The 20,139-nt window shown below is 48.4% G+C and overlaps 2 protein-coding genes across 2 annotated transcripts; both read right to left on the bottom strand.

Annotated features, from left to right (window-relative positions):
- Positions 1 to 11,509: 11,509 nt before the first annotated feature.
- LOC119269053 lies at positions 11,510 to 14,089 on the bottom strand. The gene is made up of 2 exons (XM_037550800.1): positions 11,945 to 14,089; positions 11,510 to 11,842 (listed from the first exon to the last, which is right to left on the bottom strand). The coding sequence occupies exons 1-2, from the start codon at positions 12,695 to 12,697 to the stop codon at positions 11,762 to 11,764; spliced, it is 834 nt and encodes a 277-aa protein (XP_037406697.1). The 5' UTR covers positions 12,698 to 14,089; the 3' UTR covers positions 11,510 to 11,761.
- Positions 14,090 to 14,258: 169 nt separating this feature from the next.
- Positions 14,259 to 17,282, bottom strand: LOC119269052. The gene is made up of 3 exons (XM_037550799.1): positions 15,720 to 17,282; positions 14,731 to 15,633; positions 14,259 to 14,639 (listed from the first exon to the last, which is right to left on the bottom strand). The coding sequence occupies exons 1-3, from the start codon at positions 16,818 to 16,820 to the stop codon at positions 14,601 to 14,603; spliced, it is 2,043 nt and encodes a 680-aa protein (XP_037406696.1). The 5' UTR covers positions 16,821 to 17,282; the 3' UTR covers positions 14,259 to 14,600.
- Positions 17,283 to 20,139: the final 2,857 nt, after the last annotated feature.

Below are 20,139 nucleotides of genomic sequence, written 5' to 3'. Positions count from 1 at the left end.
TGAGAGTGCGTATAATCCATGGACTCAACATTAGTCATAAAGAACTCACATACTTATTGCAAAAATCTATTAGTTATCGAAACAAAGTACTACGCGCATGCTCCTAGGGGGATAGATTGGTAGGAAAAGACCATCTCTCGTCCCCGACCGCCACTCATAAGGAGGGCAATCAATAAATAAATCATGCTCCGACTTCATCACATAACGGTTCACCATACGTGCATGCTATGGGACTTGCAAACTTCAACACAAGTATATCTCAAATTCACAACTACCCAACTAACACAACTTTGATATCATTATCTCCATATCTCAAAACAATTATCAAGTATCAAACTTCTCATAGTATTCAATGCACTTATATGAAAGTTTTTATTATACCCCTCTTGGATGCCCATCATATTAGGACTAGTTTCATAACCAAAGCAAACTACCATGTTGTTCTAAAGACTCTCAAAATAATATAAGTGAAGCATGAGAGTTAATCTATTTATTCAAAATAAAACTACCACCATACTCTAAAAGATAAGTGAAGTACTAGAGCAAACAACAAACTACTCCGAAAGATATAAGTGAAGATCAGTGAGTAGTTGAATAATTATGCAACTATGTGAAGACTCTCTAACATTTACGAATTTAAGATCTTGGTATTTTATTCAAACTGCAAGCAAAACAAAAGAAAATAAAATGACGCTCCAAGCAAAACACATATCATGTGGTGAATAAAAATATAGCTCTAAGTAAAGTTATCGATGAACGAAGACGAAAGAGGGGATGCCTTCCGGGGCATCCCCAAGCTTAGGCTTTTGGTTGTACTTGAATATTACCTTGGGGTGCCTTGGGCATCCCCAAGCTTAGGCTCTTGCCACTCCTTATTCCATAGTCCAAAGAATCTTTACCCAAAACTTGAAAAGTTCACAACACAAAACTTAACAGAAAACTCGTAAGCTCCGTTAGCGAAAGAAAACAAAACACCACTTCGGGTACTGTAATGAACTCATTCTTTATTTATATTGGTGTTAAACCTACTGTATTCCAAATTCTCTATAGTTTATAAACTATTTTACTAGCCATAGATTCATCAAAATAAGCAAACAACACACGAAAAATAGAATCTGTCAAAAACAGAACAGTCTGTAGTAATCTGTAACTAACGCAAACTTATGGAACCCCAAAAATTCTAAAATAAATTTCTGGACGTGAGGAATTCCTCTATTAATCATCTTCAAAAATAATTAACTAAATATCACTCTCCAATAAAAAAATTCAGCAATTCTCGTGAGCGCTAAAGTTTCTGTTTTTTACAGCAAGATCAACAAGACTTTCCCCAAGTCTTCCCAACGGTTCTACTTGGCAAAAACACTAATTAAAATATAAAAATACATCTAAACAGAGGCTATATGAATTATAAATTACTAAACAGGAACAAAAAGCAAGGAACAAATATAAATATGGGTTGTCTCCCAACAAGCGCTATCGTTTGACGCCCCTAGCTAGGCATGATGATTTCAACGATGCTCACATAAAAGATAAAAATTGAAATATAAAGAGAGCATCATGAAGAATATGACTAGCACATTTAAGTCTAACCCACTTCCTATGCATAGGGATTTTGTGAGCAAACAACTTGTGGGAACAATAATCAACTTGCATAGGAAGGTAAAACAAGCATAACTTCAAAACATTAAGCACATAGAGAGGAAACTTGATATTATTGCAATTCCTACAAGCATATGTTCCTCCCTAATAATAATTTTCAGTATCATAATGAATGAATTCAACAATATAACTATCACATAAAGCATTCTTTTCATGATCTACAAGCATAGAATTTTTATTACTCTCCACATAAGCAAACTTCTTCTCTTGAATAGTAGTGGGAGCAAACTCAACAAAATAACTATCATGTGAGGCATAATCCAATTGAAAACTAAAATCATGATGACAAGTTTCATGGATATCATTATTCTTTATAGCATACAAGTCATCACAATAATCATCATAGATAGCAAAATAAAGTCATGACCTCTCTAGATCCACTTTCATCAATATAATCATCATAAATAGGAGGCATGCTTTCATCATAATAAATTTGCTCATCAAAACTTGGGGGACAAAAAATATCATCTTCATCAAACATAGCATCCCCAAGCTTGTGGCTTTGCATATCATTAGCATCATAGATATTCAAGGAATTCATACTAACAACATTGCAACCATGCTCATCATTCAAAGATTTAGTGCCAAACATTCTAATGCATTCTTCCTCTAGCACTTGAGCACAATTATTGGAATCCTTATTTTCATGATAGATATTAAAAAGATGAAGCACATGACGTACCCTTAGTTCCATTTTTTGTATTTTTCTTTTATAAACTAAACTAGTGCTAAAACAAGAAACAAAAAGATTCGATTGCAAGATCTAAAGATATACATTCAAGCGCTAACCTTCCCGGCAACGGCGCCAGAAAAGAGCTTGATGTCTACTACACAACCTACTTCTTGTAGACGTTGTTGGGCCTCCAAGTGCAGAGGTTTGTAGGACAATAGCAAATTTCCATCAAGTGGGTGACCTAAGGTTTATTAATCCGTAGGAGGCGTAGGATGATGATGGTATCTCTCAAGCAACCCTGCAACCAAATAACAAAGAGTCTCTTGTGTCCCCAACACACCCAATACAATGGTAAATTGTATAGGTGCACTAGTTCAGCGAAGAGATGGTGATACAAGTGGTATATGGATGGTAGATAAAGGTTTTTGTAATCTGAAAATATAAAAACAGCAAGGTAACTAATGATAAAAGTGAGCACAAACGGTATTGCAATGCGTTGAAACAAGGCCTAGGGTTCATACTTTCACTAGTGCAAGTCCTCTCAACAATAATAACATAATTGGATCATATAACTATCCCTCAACATGCAAAAAAGAGTCACTCCAAAGTCACTAATAGCGGAGAACAAACGAAGAGATTATGGTAGGGTACGAAACCACCTCAAAGTTATTATTTCCAATCAATCCGTTCGGCTATTCCTATAAGTGTCACACACAGCCCTAGAGTTCGTACTAGAATAACACCTTAATACACAAATCAACCAAAACCCTAATGTCACCTAGATACTCCAATGTCACCTCAAGTATCCGTGGGTATGATTATACGATATGCATCACACAATCTCAGATTCATCTATTCAACCAACACATAGAACCTCAAAGAGTGCCCCAAAGTTTCTACCGGAGAATCACGGCAAAAACGTGTGCCAACCCCTATGCATAGGTTCATGGGCGGAACCCGCAAGTTGATCACCAAAACATACATCAAGTGAATCATGTGATATCCCATTGTCACCACAGATACGCACGGCAAGACATACATTAAGTGTTCTCAAATCTTTAAAGACTCAATCCGATAAGATAACTTCGAAGGGGAAACTCAATCCATTACAAGAGAGTAGAGGGGGAGAAGAAACATAAGATCCAACTATAATAGCAAAGCTCGCGATACATCAAGATCGTGCCAAATCAAGAACACGAGAGAGAGAGAGAGAGAGAGAGAGAGATCAAACACATAGCTACTGGTACATACCCTCAGCCCCGAGGGAGAACTACTCCCTCCTCGTCATGGAGAGCACCGGGATGGTGAAGATGGCCGGCGGAGAGGGATTCCCCCCTCCGGCAGGGTGCCGGAACGGGTCTAGATTAGTTTTCGGTGGCTACAGAGGCTTCTGGCGACGGAACTCCCGATCTATTGGGCTCCCCGATCGTTTAGGGTATATGGAGATATATAGGCAGAAGAAGTACGTCAGGGGAGCCACGAGGGGCCCACGAGGGTGGAGGGCGCGCCAAGGGGGGTGGGCGCGCCCCCCTACCTCGTGGCCTCCTCGAAGCTTCCTTGACGTGGACTCCAAGTCTCCCGGGTTGCTTTCCTTCCAAAAATAAGTTCCGTGAAGTTTCAGGTCAATTGGACTCCGTTTGATTTTCCTTTTCTATGATACTCTAAAACAAGGAAAAAAACAAAAACTGGCACTGGGCTCTAGGTTAATAGGTTAGTCCTAGAAATCATATAAAGTATCATATAAATGCATATAAAACATCCAAGGTTGATAATATAATAGCATGGAACAATCAAAAATTATAGATATGTTGGAGACGTATCAATGGCTGGTGGTGCCGTAACCAGGGGAGGAGCGGCCGCCGTTGCTGCTTCAATATAAGGTGCTCATTCACCTGGACGCGGTGATGGATTTGAGGGACGGCGGAGAGCCACGGTTCATGGAAGGCTCGTCGGACAATGGTCAAAGCGGCTTGCCGGACCAGGACGGAAGATTCACCAGTTCTGGTGCCCAGATGCGCAGATCGCCTTGGCAGTTCGGAGTTAGGGACAGGAGAGGCGGCGGCTTTGCCACCGGCGGCGACAGAGGCGGTCGCTTCCATGGGGCGATGGTGGGCCAGGCCAATCTCTCGCCTGGCTGGCATCTTCCTCCAATGGACGCGGTCGTCGAGGACAGACAGGAGGCCCCACGGATGAGGGTGGTGGATAGGATTACACGACGCCGGTCAGTTTTGACCGGCTGACCATGGTACAGGGGCCCGCAGAACGCTCGAATGGCATCCGAGGAGGTGTTTCAAATCAGTCCGGCGGAAATTTGGCCAGGACAATGGAAGGATGCACGACAATAGAGGTACACGTTGTACCTACCTCGAGGCCCAATCAACGGCGGGATGGGTATCTGGTGGGGGCGACCCAGGATCCCGATGCGAGGGTGACCCCACAGGATCCGCTGCAGCTCGCGGAAGTGACTGAGCCACCAATGGGAGCAGGGCTAGGTGGACTAGCGGATCAGGTCGAGCAGGCCACGCAGACTAAGATTCAGGTGGATGGCGACAAGCGGGGCCAGGAGGGCCCGTAGACACAGGCTACATGCTAGGTGAATTGCGACAATGTGGTTCGGGCGGGACCGGCTGAATAGGAGTCCATAGTCCATAGCGGGCCCAGGTGCGTGTGATCCGAGCAGGGGCTCCATAGCGGGCCGAGGTGCACGGGATTCGAGCGGGGGCCCAGCAGCTTGGGTTCCGAGTGTGCCCACCCAGCCAGGCACAGTGGTGCAGGGTTCGGTGGCTGGAATAAATAATTCCATGGGAGCGGAGGCACAAATGGAGTGGATGGTGGGGCCCAGGGTGATGGAAATCATGCACACGCACTGAGCACGTATGCCCCACACGTCATTGATATGGCGCAATAGAAGCCAGTAGAGGAGGGTCTGGAGCTGATCGGCAACAACTTCACAACATTAATTTGTGCAGCGCAGAGCTGCGAAACAGTGGGGATGTGATACCTCTCCGTCGTATCTACTTTTCCAAACACTTTTGCCCTTATTTTGGAATCTAACTTGCATGATTTGAATGCAACTAACCCGGACTGACGCTGTTTCAGCAGAATTACCATGGTGTTATTTTTGTGCAGAAACAAAAATTCTCGGAATGACCTGAAACTTCACGGAGCAACTTTTTGGAAAATATAAAAAATACCTGCAAAAGATGAAGGCCAGGGGGCCCACCACCTGTCCACGAGGGTGGGGGTGCGCCCCTACCTCGTGGGCCCCCTGGAGCTCCTCCGACTCCAACTCCAACTCTATATATTGTGTTTCGGGGAGAAAAAAATCAGAGAGAAGAATTCATCGCGTTTTACGATATGGAGCCGCTGCCAAGCCTAAAACCTCTCGGGAGGGCTGATCTGGAGTCCATTCGGGGCTCCGGAGAGGGGAATCCGTCACCATCGTCATCATCAACCATCCTCCATCACCAATTTCATGATGCTCACCGCCGTGCGTGAGTAATTCCATCGTAGGCTTGCTGGATGGTGATGGGTTGGATGGGATCTATCATGTAATCGAGTTAGTTTTGTTAGGGTTTGATCCCTAGTATCCACTATGTTCTGAGATTGATGTTGCTATGACTTTGCTATGCTTAATGCTTGTCACTAGGGCCCGAGTGCCATGATTTCAGATCTGAACCTATTATGTTTTCATCAATATATGAGAGTTCTAGATCCTATCTTGCAAGTCTATAGTCACCTATTATGTGTTATGATCCGTTAACCCTGAAGTGACAATAATCGGGATACTTACCGGTGATGATCGTAGTTTGAGGAGTTCATGTATTCACTATGTGTTAATGCTTTGTTCCGGTACTCTATTAAAAGGAGTCCTTTATATCCCTTAGTTTCCGTAAGGACCCCGCTGCCATGGGAGGGTAGGACAAAAGATGTCATGCAAGTTCTTTTCCATAAGCACGTATGACTCTATTCGGAATACATGCCTACATTACATTGATGAACTGGAGCTAGTTCTGTGTCACCCTAGGTTATGACTGTTACATGATGAACCGCATCCGGCATAATTCTCCATCACCGATCCATTGCCTACGAGCTTTCCATATACTGTTCTTCGCTTATTTACTTTTCCATTGCTATTGCTATCATCACTACAAAATACCAAAAACATTACTTTTACTACTATTACCTTTTGCTACCGTTACCACTACTATCATATTACTTTGCTACTAAACACTTTGCTGCAGATACTAAGTTTCCAGGTGTGCTTGAATTGACAACTCAACTGCTAATACTTAAGAATATTCTTTGGCTCCCCTTGTGTCGAATCAATAAATTTGGGTTGAATACTCTACCCTCGAAAACGGTTGCGATCCCCTATACTTGTGGGTTATCAGAATGACCGCGAACGAAGTGGTGGCTTACGGAAAGCTCAAAAACTTCTGCTCAAACATAATCAAGCGGCTAGCTCCTCCGCTGCTCAAGGAAGTACAAGCGTCTCAGCTCAGGCCAGAAGCGGAACCATTCATGCCCAAGAGGACCACCAGGACGTCCAAGAAGACCACGGCGACCAAGCGGCCAAGGGATGCGCCGGTGGAGAACGTGTTGCTCCATGCCTTGGGCATGGTTCCGCACAACCTGAAGGTGGACGATGGAGTGGTGCACGAGCTCAAGGAGCTGTTCGACTCGCCGCTGTGTGAGTAGCATGTCCGGATCATCGCAGCGCTCTTCGGCAAGGCAATCCCGTCCGTGGAGGATATGGAGGCACAGAACGCAGTCACGGTGTGCGCCTAGATGGGGCCACCTAGCGGAGTTGGGGTTGTAATCCTCCATGGATTTACACCCACAGGTGATTTGCTGGAATGCTCGAGGCTTGAACAATCCAGCCAAACGCAAGGCGGTGCGGGAATTCGTGAGTACTCTTGAGGTCAACTTAGCTTGCTTGCAAGAAATGAAATTGGATGTAATAGACAACTATCTAGTTATGCAATGTTTGGGACCATCGTTTGATGGTTTTGCTTACTTGCCGGCTATAGAAACTAGAGGGGGTGTGCTTCTTGCATGGAAGAGCTCGGACTTGGAGGTGGAGGCCATACAAATCGATACTAACTTCCTGACTGGTCGGGTGCGCACTAAGACAGGTGATCCTTGGTGGATCTCAGTTGTTTACGGACCGCAAAGCGACGAGCAAAAGTGCAACTTCTTGGAGGAGCTTAGGTTAAGGAGTTCGGTCTGCCCGGGAGCATGGCTTCTCCTTGGAGACTTCAACGTGATCCTCCGAGCCTCGGAAAAGAGTAACACCAATCTTAACAGGAGCATGATGAACACATTCAGAGAGTTCGTGGATGATCATCAATTGCTTGAGATGTACATGCACGGGAGAAAATACACTTGGTCTAATGAGAGGGACTTGCCCACCCTCGCCAAGATTGATAGAGTCCTCATGACAGTGGATTGGGAGCTGGACAATGCGGATCACCTTCTGCAAGCACTGTCCACAGGAGTCCCTGATGATGCGCCGTTGCACCTCACCACGAGCGCGGGCTTTTGCCCTAAAAAAGGTTCAGATTTGAGCTTTTCTGGACGAGATTGGAGGGCTTTGAGGAAGCGGTGAGGAAGGCGTGGGTGTGCGATGACGCGATCATTGATCCGTATAAGAGGATGGATGCGCTACTACGCAATTCGGCAGCTACCTTACAAGCCTGGGGCCAACACAAAGTGGGAAATGTAAAGCTTATGATGAGGGTGGCTTCCTGGGTTATTCAGAGACTGGACATTGCGCAGGAAAATCATGCTCTGCACACCTTAGAGACCCTGGCTCCGGTGAACACTCAAGCAAGCGTTGCTGGGCATGGCGACACTAGAGAGAACCATCGACAGACAACGCTCCAGACTCCGCTGGATTAGGGAGGGCGATGCCAACACTAGATTGATCCAAGCAGTGGCTAATGGTAGAAGAACCAAGAATTTGATTGCACATGTCAAGACGGGCACGGAGATTGTCACCGATCAAGATAGAAAAGTGGAGGTGTTCTCGGATGCTTTCTAGAGGCTGCTAGGGATGGCGCGAGTCAGAGAGCATACTCTTGACTTGCAATATTTGGGGTTGGAGGCCAAGGATCTACAATGCTTGGAGCAGATGATAATAGAAGAGGAAGTTTGGCAGGTTATCAAGGAAATGTCGCCGGACAGGGCGCCGGGGCCGGATGGCTACATTGGTGCTTTCTTCCAAAAAGCTTGGCAGATTATAAAGCACGACGTCATGGCAGCTATGACGAAGCTGTTCATGGGAGACACCCCGGGTTTTGCTAAACTAAACAAGGCCAACATAATTCTCATCCCAAAGAGAGCGGAGGTAGAAGAAATTGGAGACTTCAGACCGATCAGCCTAATTCACAGCATTCCAAAGCTTTTTGCCAAGGTTCTTGCCAATCGGCTTCGCTTGCAAATGCACGAGCTTGTCGAGATGAATCAATCAGCCTTCATCAAGGGACGGCAGCTCCACGACAACTTCCTTTTGGTGCGCCAAGTAGCAAGGAAAATTCACGCGAGAAGAACACCAGGTGTCTTCATCAAGCTGGACATATCACGTGCGTTCGATTCTCTTTCCTGGCCATTCCATTTCGAGGTGTTGAGAGCAAAAGGATTCAGCCAAAAGTGGTTAGATTGGATGGTGGTGCTATTACATACAACCAACACCAAGGTGGTTGTCAACGGGTCGCCAGGGAGGAAGATCATACATGCTTGCGGCCTGAGACAGGGGGGTCCGATTTCACCCTTGCCTTTTGTGATAGCCATGGAGGCCCTTTCGGCCCTTGTGCATAAGGCCACGGAGATGGGAGTGCTTTCCTCTTTTGCCAGAATCACGACAACACAAAGGCTGTCCATTTATGCCGACGATGTTGCCATGTTCACCAGGCCCGCAGAGCTCGACCTGGCTGCTATTACCGAGATCCTCAAAGCTTTTGGCGAAGCATCGGGTCTTAGAGTGAACTACCACAAATCCACGGCTGTGCTCATACGAGGGAGTGAGGAGGATAGGGCCAGAGTTGCTGGAATGCTGCAATGCGACATCTCAGAGTTCCCCTGCTGATACCTGGGATTGCAACCGGCGATCAAGAGTCTGACAAGAGCAAAGTGGCAACCAATGCTGGATAAAGTAAGACACTTCATACCAGCATGGCAAAGAGGGCTGATCCGGAGACCTGGTCGACTTATTCTGGTGCAGTCGGTAGTGGCGGCACGCCCCGTTCATCATCTTATGGTGACGGAGGCGCCGGAGTGGGTGCTTGAGGACATGAATAAATGGATGAGGTCGTTCTTCTAGGCGGGCAAAGACAAGTGCAATAATGGGCAATGCCTAGTGCCTTGGGATAAAATCTGTCAGCCAAAAGCTTGCGGTGGATTAGGTATAAAAAACCTAAAGTGGCAAGTGATGGCGCTTCGAGTCCGGTGGGAATAGCTCAAGAGGACAGATGCTCAAAGACCGTGGCAAGGGCTACCCATGACACCAGACGAGGAGGCGAGAGAGGTGTTTGATGCGCTGGTCAGTATAAAAGTGGGTTCGGGCGACAAGGTGCTCTTTTGGAAAGATAAGTGGATCCATGGAGTGGCGGTTGTGGAGATTGCGCCACTGATAGTAGCCACCGTCCCGACTAGGACGACAAATAGATGTACGGTGCGTCAAGCCTTAGATGAGGGCAGTTGGGTGCATGATTTCGAGCATAACACATCCTTCACCGCCCTAATGCAGTACATGCACCTTTGCCATGCAATTAGTACGGTGGACCGAGACCCGTCACTGTCGGATAGTTTCACTTGGCCGAGATCACCGTGAGGCACATACACGGCTAAATCGGTCTATGACTATCTCTGTTCGGAGCTAGCTCGATCACCAATGGCTAAGTGCAACTGGAGGAGCTGGGCACCACTCAAATGCAAATTGTTCGTCTGGCTTGCCCTGCAGCACAGAATATGGACGTCGAACAGGAGAGCAAGACATGGTTTACAGGATCAACCGTCGGCGTGTTACACGTGCTTGCAGGCAGAAGACAACGTGGATCACATCTTGGTAAATTGCACATACGCGCGGGACGTGTGGCACAAGGTGTTTAGTCTCATTGCGATTGAGGTGCAGGATCCGGGGGAGTCGAACGTGTTCAAAGAGTGGTGGCTGGCAGAGCGGAGGAGATTCAGAGGGCAGGACCGTGGAGGTTTTGACACGCTGGTGACAGCGGTGGCCTGGGCTCTCTGAAAGCAAAGGAACGCTAGGGTTTTCAACAGGATGAGCGAGCAGACGACAGCGAGTGTGTTACCATTTAGGATTCTGGAAGAGATTGCCGAGTGGAGGCAGGCTGGTGTAGGAGTAGGAGGCTTACAACGTTTTGTGAGGAGTTAATCTAGGATAGCCTGGTGTCGGAGTTGGGTGTGTTGTACCCCATCCTCTGTGTTCGCACATCGGTCGGCAATCTTGTAATCATACTTCTCTCTTCTATAAAGCTAAGGTACGTTATTGGCGTACTCTCAAAAAAAAATATTGAGATAATTAATTGAACAAGACTCTCGAGAGTTAATGATAGTGCACCTAGTTCACTTAACAAGAAGAAAAAAAAGAGTAGGAATAAAACTTTGCATACTTCTGATGAACCTGTTACAGAAAAAACTATTGAGAATCATAATGATATTTCTATTCCGTATGCTGAGACACAATTTGATGATGAACATATGCGTAGTGATAATGATAATGACAATACCAATGATGTTCATGTTGGCTCAATAGATCACAGGAGGCAGAGAAACTCAGCATCCCGAGCTCGTTCCCTCTATAACTTCTTTATAAGACGTTTTTTGACTAAAAGCCCTGTTATAAAAGGTTCTAGAGGGAGTATATATGGCCATTTGAAAAAGATAAAATCAACAAAAGAAAAATCAATTCTAACAAGACACTGATATGAATCTTAAAGTTTTCTTTATCAGGAGGTGGTATGTTTACTATCTTAAGCTGTGTCACCACATCATTGTAGATTGCCCTGTATGTACTATGAAATAAGGTAGATATGTGTTTGGAATATTCATACTTCGGACAGCTGTTGTGATTTCTGAATTTGTTTTCAGGATAAGGAGACAATGGCCTCCAACCATAGGTTCAGAAAAATACTACTGCATATAAGTAATTCTCAGTAGTTAGACTCGTTTCCTTCAAACTCAAGATCAATACACACCAGGAATCAACAACTGAAATACAATGCATTGCAAATCAGAAACTTTTAGATCCGGCTTGAGATGTTAAACACAAGCATCAAGGTTACCAGAGCATATTACGCACAGATGTTGACAATGAGCATCCAGGTTATCGATACATCAAACCAAATCACATGTATTTCCAAGCTTTCTGACCAAGAAAGAATCTCTAAGTTAGCACGATGAGATAAATTAGGCCACCTCCATTTCTGCACATTCAGAAGAATCCAAGTGCTCAGCTTGATCAATAGCGCCATCGTTGTCGCAATCAGCCTGCATTTCGTACGATTGCAACAGAAAATTCAGCAATGTGATAGACAATTAGACATGGTAGTACTAAGCAACATTTTGACAGGAACCAGGTAACATGTTTACCGGAACAGGGGTGGTCCGGCCCGCGCCCCAGCCGAGCAGGCGGCCGAGGGCGTCGGCGAAGGCGCGGTGAGCGAGCCTCCTCTTGGTCCGGGCGACCGAGCCGGCGTGCTGCACCAGGGCGGCGCAGCCGGGGAACCGCTTCCCCGCCCTGGCGCCGACCCCCTCGCACACCAGGCACAGGAACCGCCCCGTCTCCCGCTCCACCTGGTAGAACCCCCTAAGGTCCGCGTCTTTCTCCAGCAGCTCGTCGAAGAACCGGGCCACATCGCCTTCCTCTTCCTCCCCCTCCTCGTCGCCGTCGTCGTCGTTATCGGCGTGCTCTTCAAACAACGCGCGGCACGCCCTCACCGCGTCGGCCTGGGGGCACCTTGCCGCGACCGGCGGCTGCGCCGGCGGTTCCGCTGGAAGGCCCCAGCCCCTGTCGGCGGAGGGCTCCGCCGGAGGGCCCCAGCCCCAGGCGGCGGAGGGCGCGGCGTCCGCGGGAGATGGCGGGTCACACGGCCAGGGCTTGTCGTCGAGTGGCTCGCCGGGAGTGGGGGTGGCGGCCGGGCGGGGTGGGGCGCCGAGGGGCTCCCACTGCGCGAGCGCGAGGGCGAGGTTCTCCTGCCGCTTGCGCTCCCGCTTCTGCTCCTTGTGCTTGCGGCGCTCCTCGCGCTTGAAGGCCGTGGACTTGGCCGCCCGGAGGCTGGGTTGGTGGCTAGGGCTTGGGGCGGGGGAGAGGAGGGAGACGCCGCGGTCGGGCTCGGGCTCCATTGCCCTGGTGGCGGCGGCGGCCGAGAGCTGCGTCTGCGTGTAGGTGGGGTGCGGGATGAATGAACAGACCCGTAACCGCGATTTTGATGGTGTCAGCTGGGTTGGGTGGCTGTGGCTCTGCCGGATGAAGGCCGTGGAGTGTGTGGTGTACCCAAAACAGAGGAGCACGTCATGCTGTATCACTGTGATTCTGGATCAAAGCTCTGATGATAAGATCGCAAATCGTAGAATCTTAACTATTAGAATCAAAATCGGATCAAAGCTCTGATGATAAGATCGCAAATCGTAAAAATCTAGTCTTAACTATCAGAGTCATAGAAATTCTAGTGACTAGATCATAGAAGCAGAGAGGTTAGTTTGGATCTTAAAACCATAAAACCCGATTTCAGAGAAGTTTTGATTTGTCCATCTCCTTCCTGAAAGGAAACCGCCGTGCCCGCTGTTGCACATAGAGTACATGAACTTTATAAACATACAAAATATGATTAACAAAATCAGTCCCCCTTTTTTGCACATAGGGTCCATTTTTGCAGTGCAAATAAGGAATATATATAGCGCCTGTTCGGCAGTCCTCCGCGGAGCGGAGCGCGCGGAGCGGCCTTTAGTCAACTCTGAAAATTATACCTGGATTGCCGCTCCGCTCCGGCGCGGAACCGCGGAGCAGAGGGAATCCGAACGCGGCCATAGTATCTGAATAAATCAGTCTTTCCTTTTTTAACACATACAGGTCCATTTTTGCAGTACCAGCTCAGAATACATAGTACTTCCTCTGTAAACTAATATAAGAGTGTTTAGATTACTACTTTAGTATTCTAAATGCTCTTATATTAGTTTACGGAGGTAGTATATATCTGCTCTCTACGCGCATTTGAATCAAGAGCAGCAAAGGCTTTTGATGCTTAATAGCCACAAGAAAATAGCATCGGCAGTGTCCTTGTTGAATCACTCGTTCAATAATAATCAGTTCAGTGCCAATACTTCCCCGTAAAATAACGGAGAGACATAATGCACCAAATAAAATCAAACAAGAAAGATTGAGTGGATAACCACTTCGATAAACAGAATGTACCAAGTCAACGCAAAACAAGAGTGCATATGTGGATTACCACTTCGTTATGAGAATCCTATGTCTTACTGTACTTGAGAACTTAGATCATACACCAAACTTATAGGCTGTTTTGTAGAGCACATCTGAAGCTCACAGTTTCCAGGCTTTCTGCATGCGAGTTGTGCTATATACATTATGGTGACAAAAAATGTGATATATATTTTCCATCTCAAAACCAATCACCAACAAAAACATGACAGATGTAATTGCTAGACATGACATACACTGAGTAAACTTGTTTTGAAAAATACAAGAAAAAGGCTATGACATGACGAAGTCTTTTTATCTACACAAAACCAGATAAGGCACTTATATGCCGTTCTAGTAGGTAATGCCAGTATTACTGGAAACTAGCAAGGCATGCATCACCAGAGAGATGCTATTTACATTGCACAGGAAATGTCTTGGAAGCAAAAGGCTGACTTATATTGGAATTGCATCCTATGATACAACTGAAGATCAACTCAACGTTTTTACAGAGTAAACAGTATTACATATTTTATGGACAGTAAGATGAAGCAAACAGAAGCAATCCTGTATAGAAATACGATTTGCAACAGAGCTAAACCACTACCAACATACCTTGGGCAACATAAAGCAAATAGTATGCAAACAGGCATGCGCATCGAATTTACCAACATGCTGGACCGCTGGTAAGTGGTACCCAGCCATCACTACAACAGCAAAACAGGGCACCTCTATGCCTAACCATTGGGCGCTGGCAGTCGCAGATATAGGACTGATGTCCCCCCCAGGAATCATATCATGAATATATACTGGTCTCAAGGGAAGATATCATATCTCAGTATCCAAATAATAAGGCCTCTCCACCACCTAAATAAGCAGGCAAATAAAAAGTCAGTAATGGCTCTGAGAAGTAAGATGAACAGAAACATAGGCAGAACAGAGTGAAGTTATGTATTACATCTGCAAATCTTATTTGGCGTGGCCTGGGAGGTTTAAGATCATTCTCCTTTGGATGTGCCGAGACCCACGGAGCTTGTTTCCTCGACTGTACTTGGATTCCAAGAAAAGATGGAGGAGGTGGTTTATTCTTCACAGATGGCAAACTGCGAGAAAGCCAGGAATCTGAAGGCGACTTCGGGACAGGTAGCGGCATTAGAAATTGCAAAGGCATGCTTTCCTTCTTGACAGCGATATTATCTTCTGAATGTATTGGAACATCCTGACTACTATCATGACTTTTTCTATCATCCAGTGTTACTGATCCTGCATTTCCGGAAGGTATTAATGAAGCGGATTCCGGTACTTTGGCAATCTTTTCTGTCAATGTATCATTGTCTTGAGCTTCCACTATGCTGTTACTTCTGACTATCTGCCGTCCACCATGTTGAACATCACACCCTGAATTCAAAGATGCCTTTGGATCCAGTACCACAGTCAACTGGCTAGTCTCTGAATCAATACCTGAACGATGATCCATTGAATCTTCATGCAATGTTCTATCGACCCCTGAGCTCATGGAGCTTGATCCCTTCAAACTACTGTGATCTGATCCAAGCAACGAGCCATGATCATGGTCTATTCCAAGTGAGCTAGAGCCATTGCTTCTACTCATTTTCTCATCTTTATCTCTTACTTCAAATGACCCATTTGCTTTATGTGATGGTGATAAGGCAACGTCGCGGCGGTAGGGAGACATGCCACCACCTATGGAGTGGCGGAATGGTGAAGACCCATCGCCAGTTTGAGAGTCACTCCAGAATGTCAGATGGTTCGACTCACTTGTCAGCTTGCTCCTCCTATCCTCTCCTTGGTTAATGTACTTTTGTTCCAGCTTGTGCTTATAAACTTCCTCCCAGTATTGCTGCAGTGTAAATAAGACTGAGATGTTTAGAACTATCACTCATAAAACTCTGAATTCGTGAAGCATTGTTGTGTGCATCTGCTTACCCCATTAGAATCACAGCCAAGATTCTTACGTTGTGAGCTCCGGGCAAGAGGGCTCGGTGCTTTCTGGCCCCTGCCTTTGGATGCCAATCCCCTACCTCTCCCTGCTCGACTTGCCTTGCCACCCTTCATCATAGGCATTGGATTAAGTAGTAACAAGGAGGTTTTTACACACAATCCAGGGAGCAAACCACACCCCTTGGATGCAAAACCTCGGGTACTATGTACGTCGAAGTCATCATCATCTTCTTCCACCTCCTCCTCCCCATGCTCATCGCGTCTGGGATAGTTGCAAGACAAATAATTGGGAGGAAGATTCTGGTAAGGGAGCTGGACCGGCGTCCTCCTGACGCGATCATCATCGCTGCCCATCCTCCAATTGGCCGCAGCGGCATGCGCATGCTCGCGGGCAGAGTTGCCGGTGGAGCCAGCTGCACTGGCCTTGCGGAAGGTGTACTGCGGGGAGCCCACGGCCACCGCCTGCGCGGCCGGCAGGAAGCGATCCATCATGAAGCCGCGGGCGCCGGGCTCGGCGGCGCTGGCGGTCGCACCGGCCGGGCGGTCCGGCACGCCGCTGAGACCGCTGAGACCGCTGACACTGCAGTTCACGGTGAAGGACTCTGTGCGGGAGAGCGTGTCCAGCGCGTCCGAGAACCTCTCCTCGTCATCGCCGGCGTCCTCCTCCTCCTCCTTCCGCAGCACATCGGCCACGGAGAGCACGTCCGGCGTCGTGGCTTCCTTCCTCGGCTCGACCTCCGCCCTCTCCGCCTCACGCTCCGCGGCGCCAGTTCGGGGCACGGCAGGGGCGGGGGCGGGGGCGGGGGCGGGGGCGGCGCCGTTTGGCAGTGCGCGATCGCGCTCGCGCTCGCCCAGGGCGTCGTGGTAGCGGGTGGCGCCGCTCTCCTCCGGCCGCGGCTGCGAGGGCGAGGGCGGAGGCGGGCGGCGGGTGCGGACGCTCTTGGGCTGGCCGGGGCTGTGCTCCCAGACGAAGGGCACGGCGCCGGGGTGGCGGACGGGGCCGGAGTCGAGGTCGGCCTTGTGGTAGGGCAGGCGCGCCGAGCGCAGCGGCGCGGCCAGGTCGACCCGCTTGCCCGCCTCCGCCATGACGCGATCCGCGCGCGTCCGCCCCCGAGGCGTAGGCGGCCGGAAAGGGCTCGCTCGCTCGCGTGCTTCGGCCGCCGCGCGCGACCCGGCGGGGTGGAGTGGGAAGATCTGTGCCGTGCCCGTGCCGAGCCGCGGGGTGTGGCGATGGGAGACTGCGGTTTAGGTGCGGGTTTACCGGCTACTCCTACTAGTGCCGCTAGGAAGAGGAAGAGGAAGAGGCAGGCCCGCCGCCAGCCACGCTCTCCACTCCACCACGAGTGCGGAGTGACGGGTCGCGGTGGGGCGGCGGTGCGGCGTGCTATTTGCTACTCGCTCTAGTGTAATGGTGCGCGTGCGGCGAGGGATGGTGACACGGGTGCGTGCGTGGTGGGTGCTCGCGTCAAACGACGGTGCCGTGGGGACTGGGGAGGAAAAAGTCTGCGCGATCTGCCTAAAAAGGTGATGCCAGCACCATCGGCTCTAGTCCAGTGTTCGACGGCTACTCTACTCGGCAAACGCATCCATGGCTGCCCTGCCCTGTTTGTTTTTGTACTTATAAATTCTCCTACTGTGCTTGGTGTTCAGACGTGAGCGGATCGGAGGCCAAGTTACTGTATGAAGCAGGCAGGCACGGGTTGCCACTCCAGGCGCCTACGCGCGCGCGCGCGTGTGTGTGTGAATTGAGTAGGAATCTGGTCGGCTCTCCCCCTTGGTTTGTTTATTATCTGATGATCTGATGGAGCAGGGCTCGGTCGCCTAATAATTTGCATTTTTCTACTGTTTGCACATTCTACTTTTTCACTGCGAATTTTCACTTCTATCCTACGCTCTTCTTCGAGCAAAACAATGCAAGAATTCATTTTCGATAACTTTTAGTGACGGTCTGGGCTCGTTAAATTACGAGATGATTCTCTATGGCACGCATCCATGGCATGTTCCTGTGGCGCTGGCGCCACATGGGACCTGGGCCAGCGGGGCATCAGACAAGCGTACATGCCTCAACTGCACGCTGCAGGGGTACTGTTGCACGCCTAACGCCTCGGCGGAGAGCAGAAGCGGATGGAAGGAGGGGGAGGGAAATTCCATGGCCAGGGTACAGCCTGCATGTCACGCAGTAGTACTACGATTATTGGAGATGGCTCTCATGCCATCACTGTTGAAATTACAACGTCTAAACCACTCTACGGCTCAGCAGCTGTGGTGTTGTGTGTTGTCGCATTGATTTTCTGTTATCACTGGTTAGCTACAATGTCGTCGTCGTCGTCCGCATACGGACCACGCCTAAGCAAGTCGCTGTCTCCGACAGCCGAACCGGAGCGAGAACGACAGGGAAAGGATATGGACACAAGGAGCCCTTCCGCGGAGATACACTCGCGCCTCCGTGACTGAAGGAAGAAGACTAGAACCAACTATGATTAGTCTGCGTTTGTAGCGTTTCACGGCGAGGAGGGCGGCTTGCACCTTGCATGGTTCCATGGTCAACAGCTCCGGTCTAGTGTGGATGTGCTTTCAATAGGTGTTGACCGGTGACCTGCCCGCAGAGGTGTGCCGAGGAGTTTGCTGAGATGAGATGTGTGAATACAACGGAAATGGTCACATGGGCATCATCTAAAACTTGGCAGCTACTAGCACTTATTAGTGACCAACGGTACATGGTGATTGATTAGTGACGCCAGTGGAATACACCTGCCCCCGGTCCACACTCCACACCGTCGGTCGGCAGGGAGAGACGACTGAGATCGAAAACGTCTTGTAGACGCTCTCGTCCAGCGTACCGCGTACTGTCGGATCCAATAAAGAAGTTGTACTGTTGAAGATGGCGGTATACCTACACATTGGGCTCATGTTTCAATTCGGTGCTACAGGCGTACAGTGGACACCGGTGCAACACGTACGTACGAGAGTAAACTCTTGCGATATCCGTAACGTTCTAAAGTGGTCGAGGTAGCGTATGGATGAATTCAACTACAGTACTCCTACTAAATGGATTCAAGGAGTTTGCTGGGTCGGTCGGCGAGGCCGGGCATGGTCGCATGGATGGATCGCATGAAAACGAGAGGTGGTTTAAAGCGCTCGTCACGCCTGTCGGTCGCCCGCCCCCGCGCGGTCCCGGCCCGGCCATCATGTGATCGCCGACGTAGGTACCGGTGCTCCCGTGAGCCCCCCTCTCTTGGCTCCCTGAACCTGTGTGTCTCGCCGGCGGTCGATTCACGCTCTCTCGTCTGCTTTGGATCAGTACTACTCACTACGTACTGGTTGATGGTATCGGACTATCGGTGGTACAAACGGTAGCTCGGTTGTTGCATCACCGGGTACGGGAGCATGCTAGCGGCTGGTGCACACGTGACGCATCGTACAGTGCGTGGGTTGGAATTTAAGATACGTACCATGCATGCATGTGTACGCTACACTGCGCTGCGTCCTACTACGAACGTAGGTTGAACTTAACAGCTCTTGCAAGCCACCTGCATCTATGCTTAGCTTGTTTCATCACCGGTTCACCGCCACAGGCTACCATTGGATTCACTGCACCCTTGGGCGCTCGAACTGGGAGCACTGAAACCTTGAAAGTCTCAGGCTGAGATTAGTTGTTCAGTTCAATTTGTTTCCATCTGTTCTCTCAACTGATTGATCAGCCGCAAGAGGGAGGGTTGCTGCGAATCTCTAGGAGGAGGGTCATCATGCTGTCACTTAGTGTGGAAGCAAGATGAGGACCGCCCATGGCCAAGTGTGCCAGCCTGTGAGCTGCTGCAACCAAGTGACTATGTTCTTACACAAAATAAATTAAAGAAACCAATCAATCTTTTTGCTAGGGTGAAACTATCAAACTAGCTACAATATCCAAGTGACAAAATGACATTGCAAACATGAACTAAATGGATAGCTTGGACACATAGGTCCCTTGAGGTGGAATCGGTCTCCTTGGCTTTAAGCCTTAGATTTTCTCTCCAAAAAAAAAAACCCTTAGATTTGGCACGAGTGCTTGCATGTTTTTCGTATTTATTTCAGACTTTTCTGACGTTATTCTTTAAGTGGTATGATCTGCCCATCGACTAGGATGGTCCGTGATAAATTCATCAATCTCAAAATCTACCAAGTCAGTCTCTTGTGGTGCTCATAAAGGTATGATGTGCGCGTGCACATTCAAGTGGTGAGTGTGCGTGTGTGTTATGAGCGTCGACATTTGTACTGTGTTTCTTAACGAAAAAAATGACATGGCAAAGAGGATAATTACTAGGTGCAGAAGTGCTTAGGAATTACCTAATCAATGCATTTCTACATCGGCGGCATGGAATATGGTAGAATGTTGTTGCATCTGCACACTGTCAAATTCTGCCTT

This window comes from Triticum dicoccoides, chromosome 3A (genome assembly GCF_002162155.2).
Source record: "Triticum dicoccoides isolate Atlit2015 ecotype Zavitan chromosome 3A, WEW_v2.0, whole genome shotgun sequence".
In the NCBI taxonomy this organism is placed as follows: Eukaryota; Viridiplantae; Streptophyta; class Magnoliopsida; order Poales; family Poaceae; genus Triticum; species Triticum dicoccoides.
This window is presented reverse-complemented; position numbering and strand designations above follow the sequence as displayed.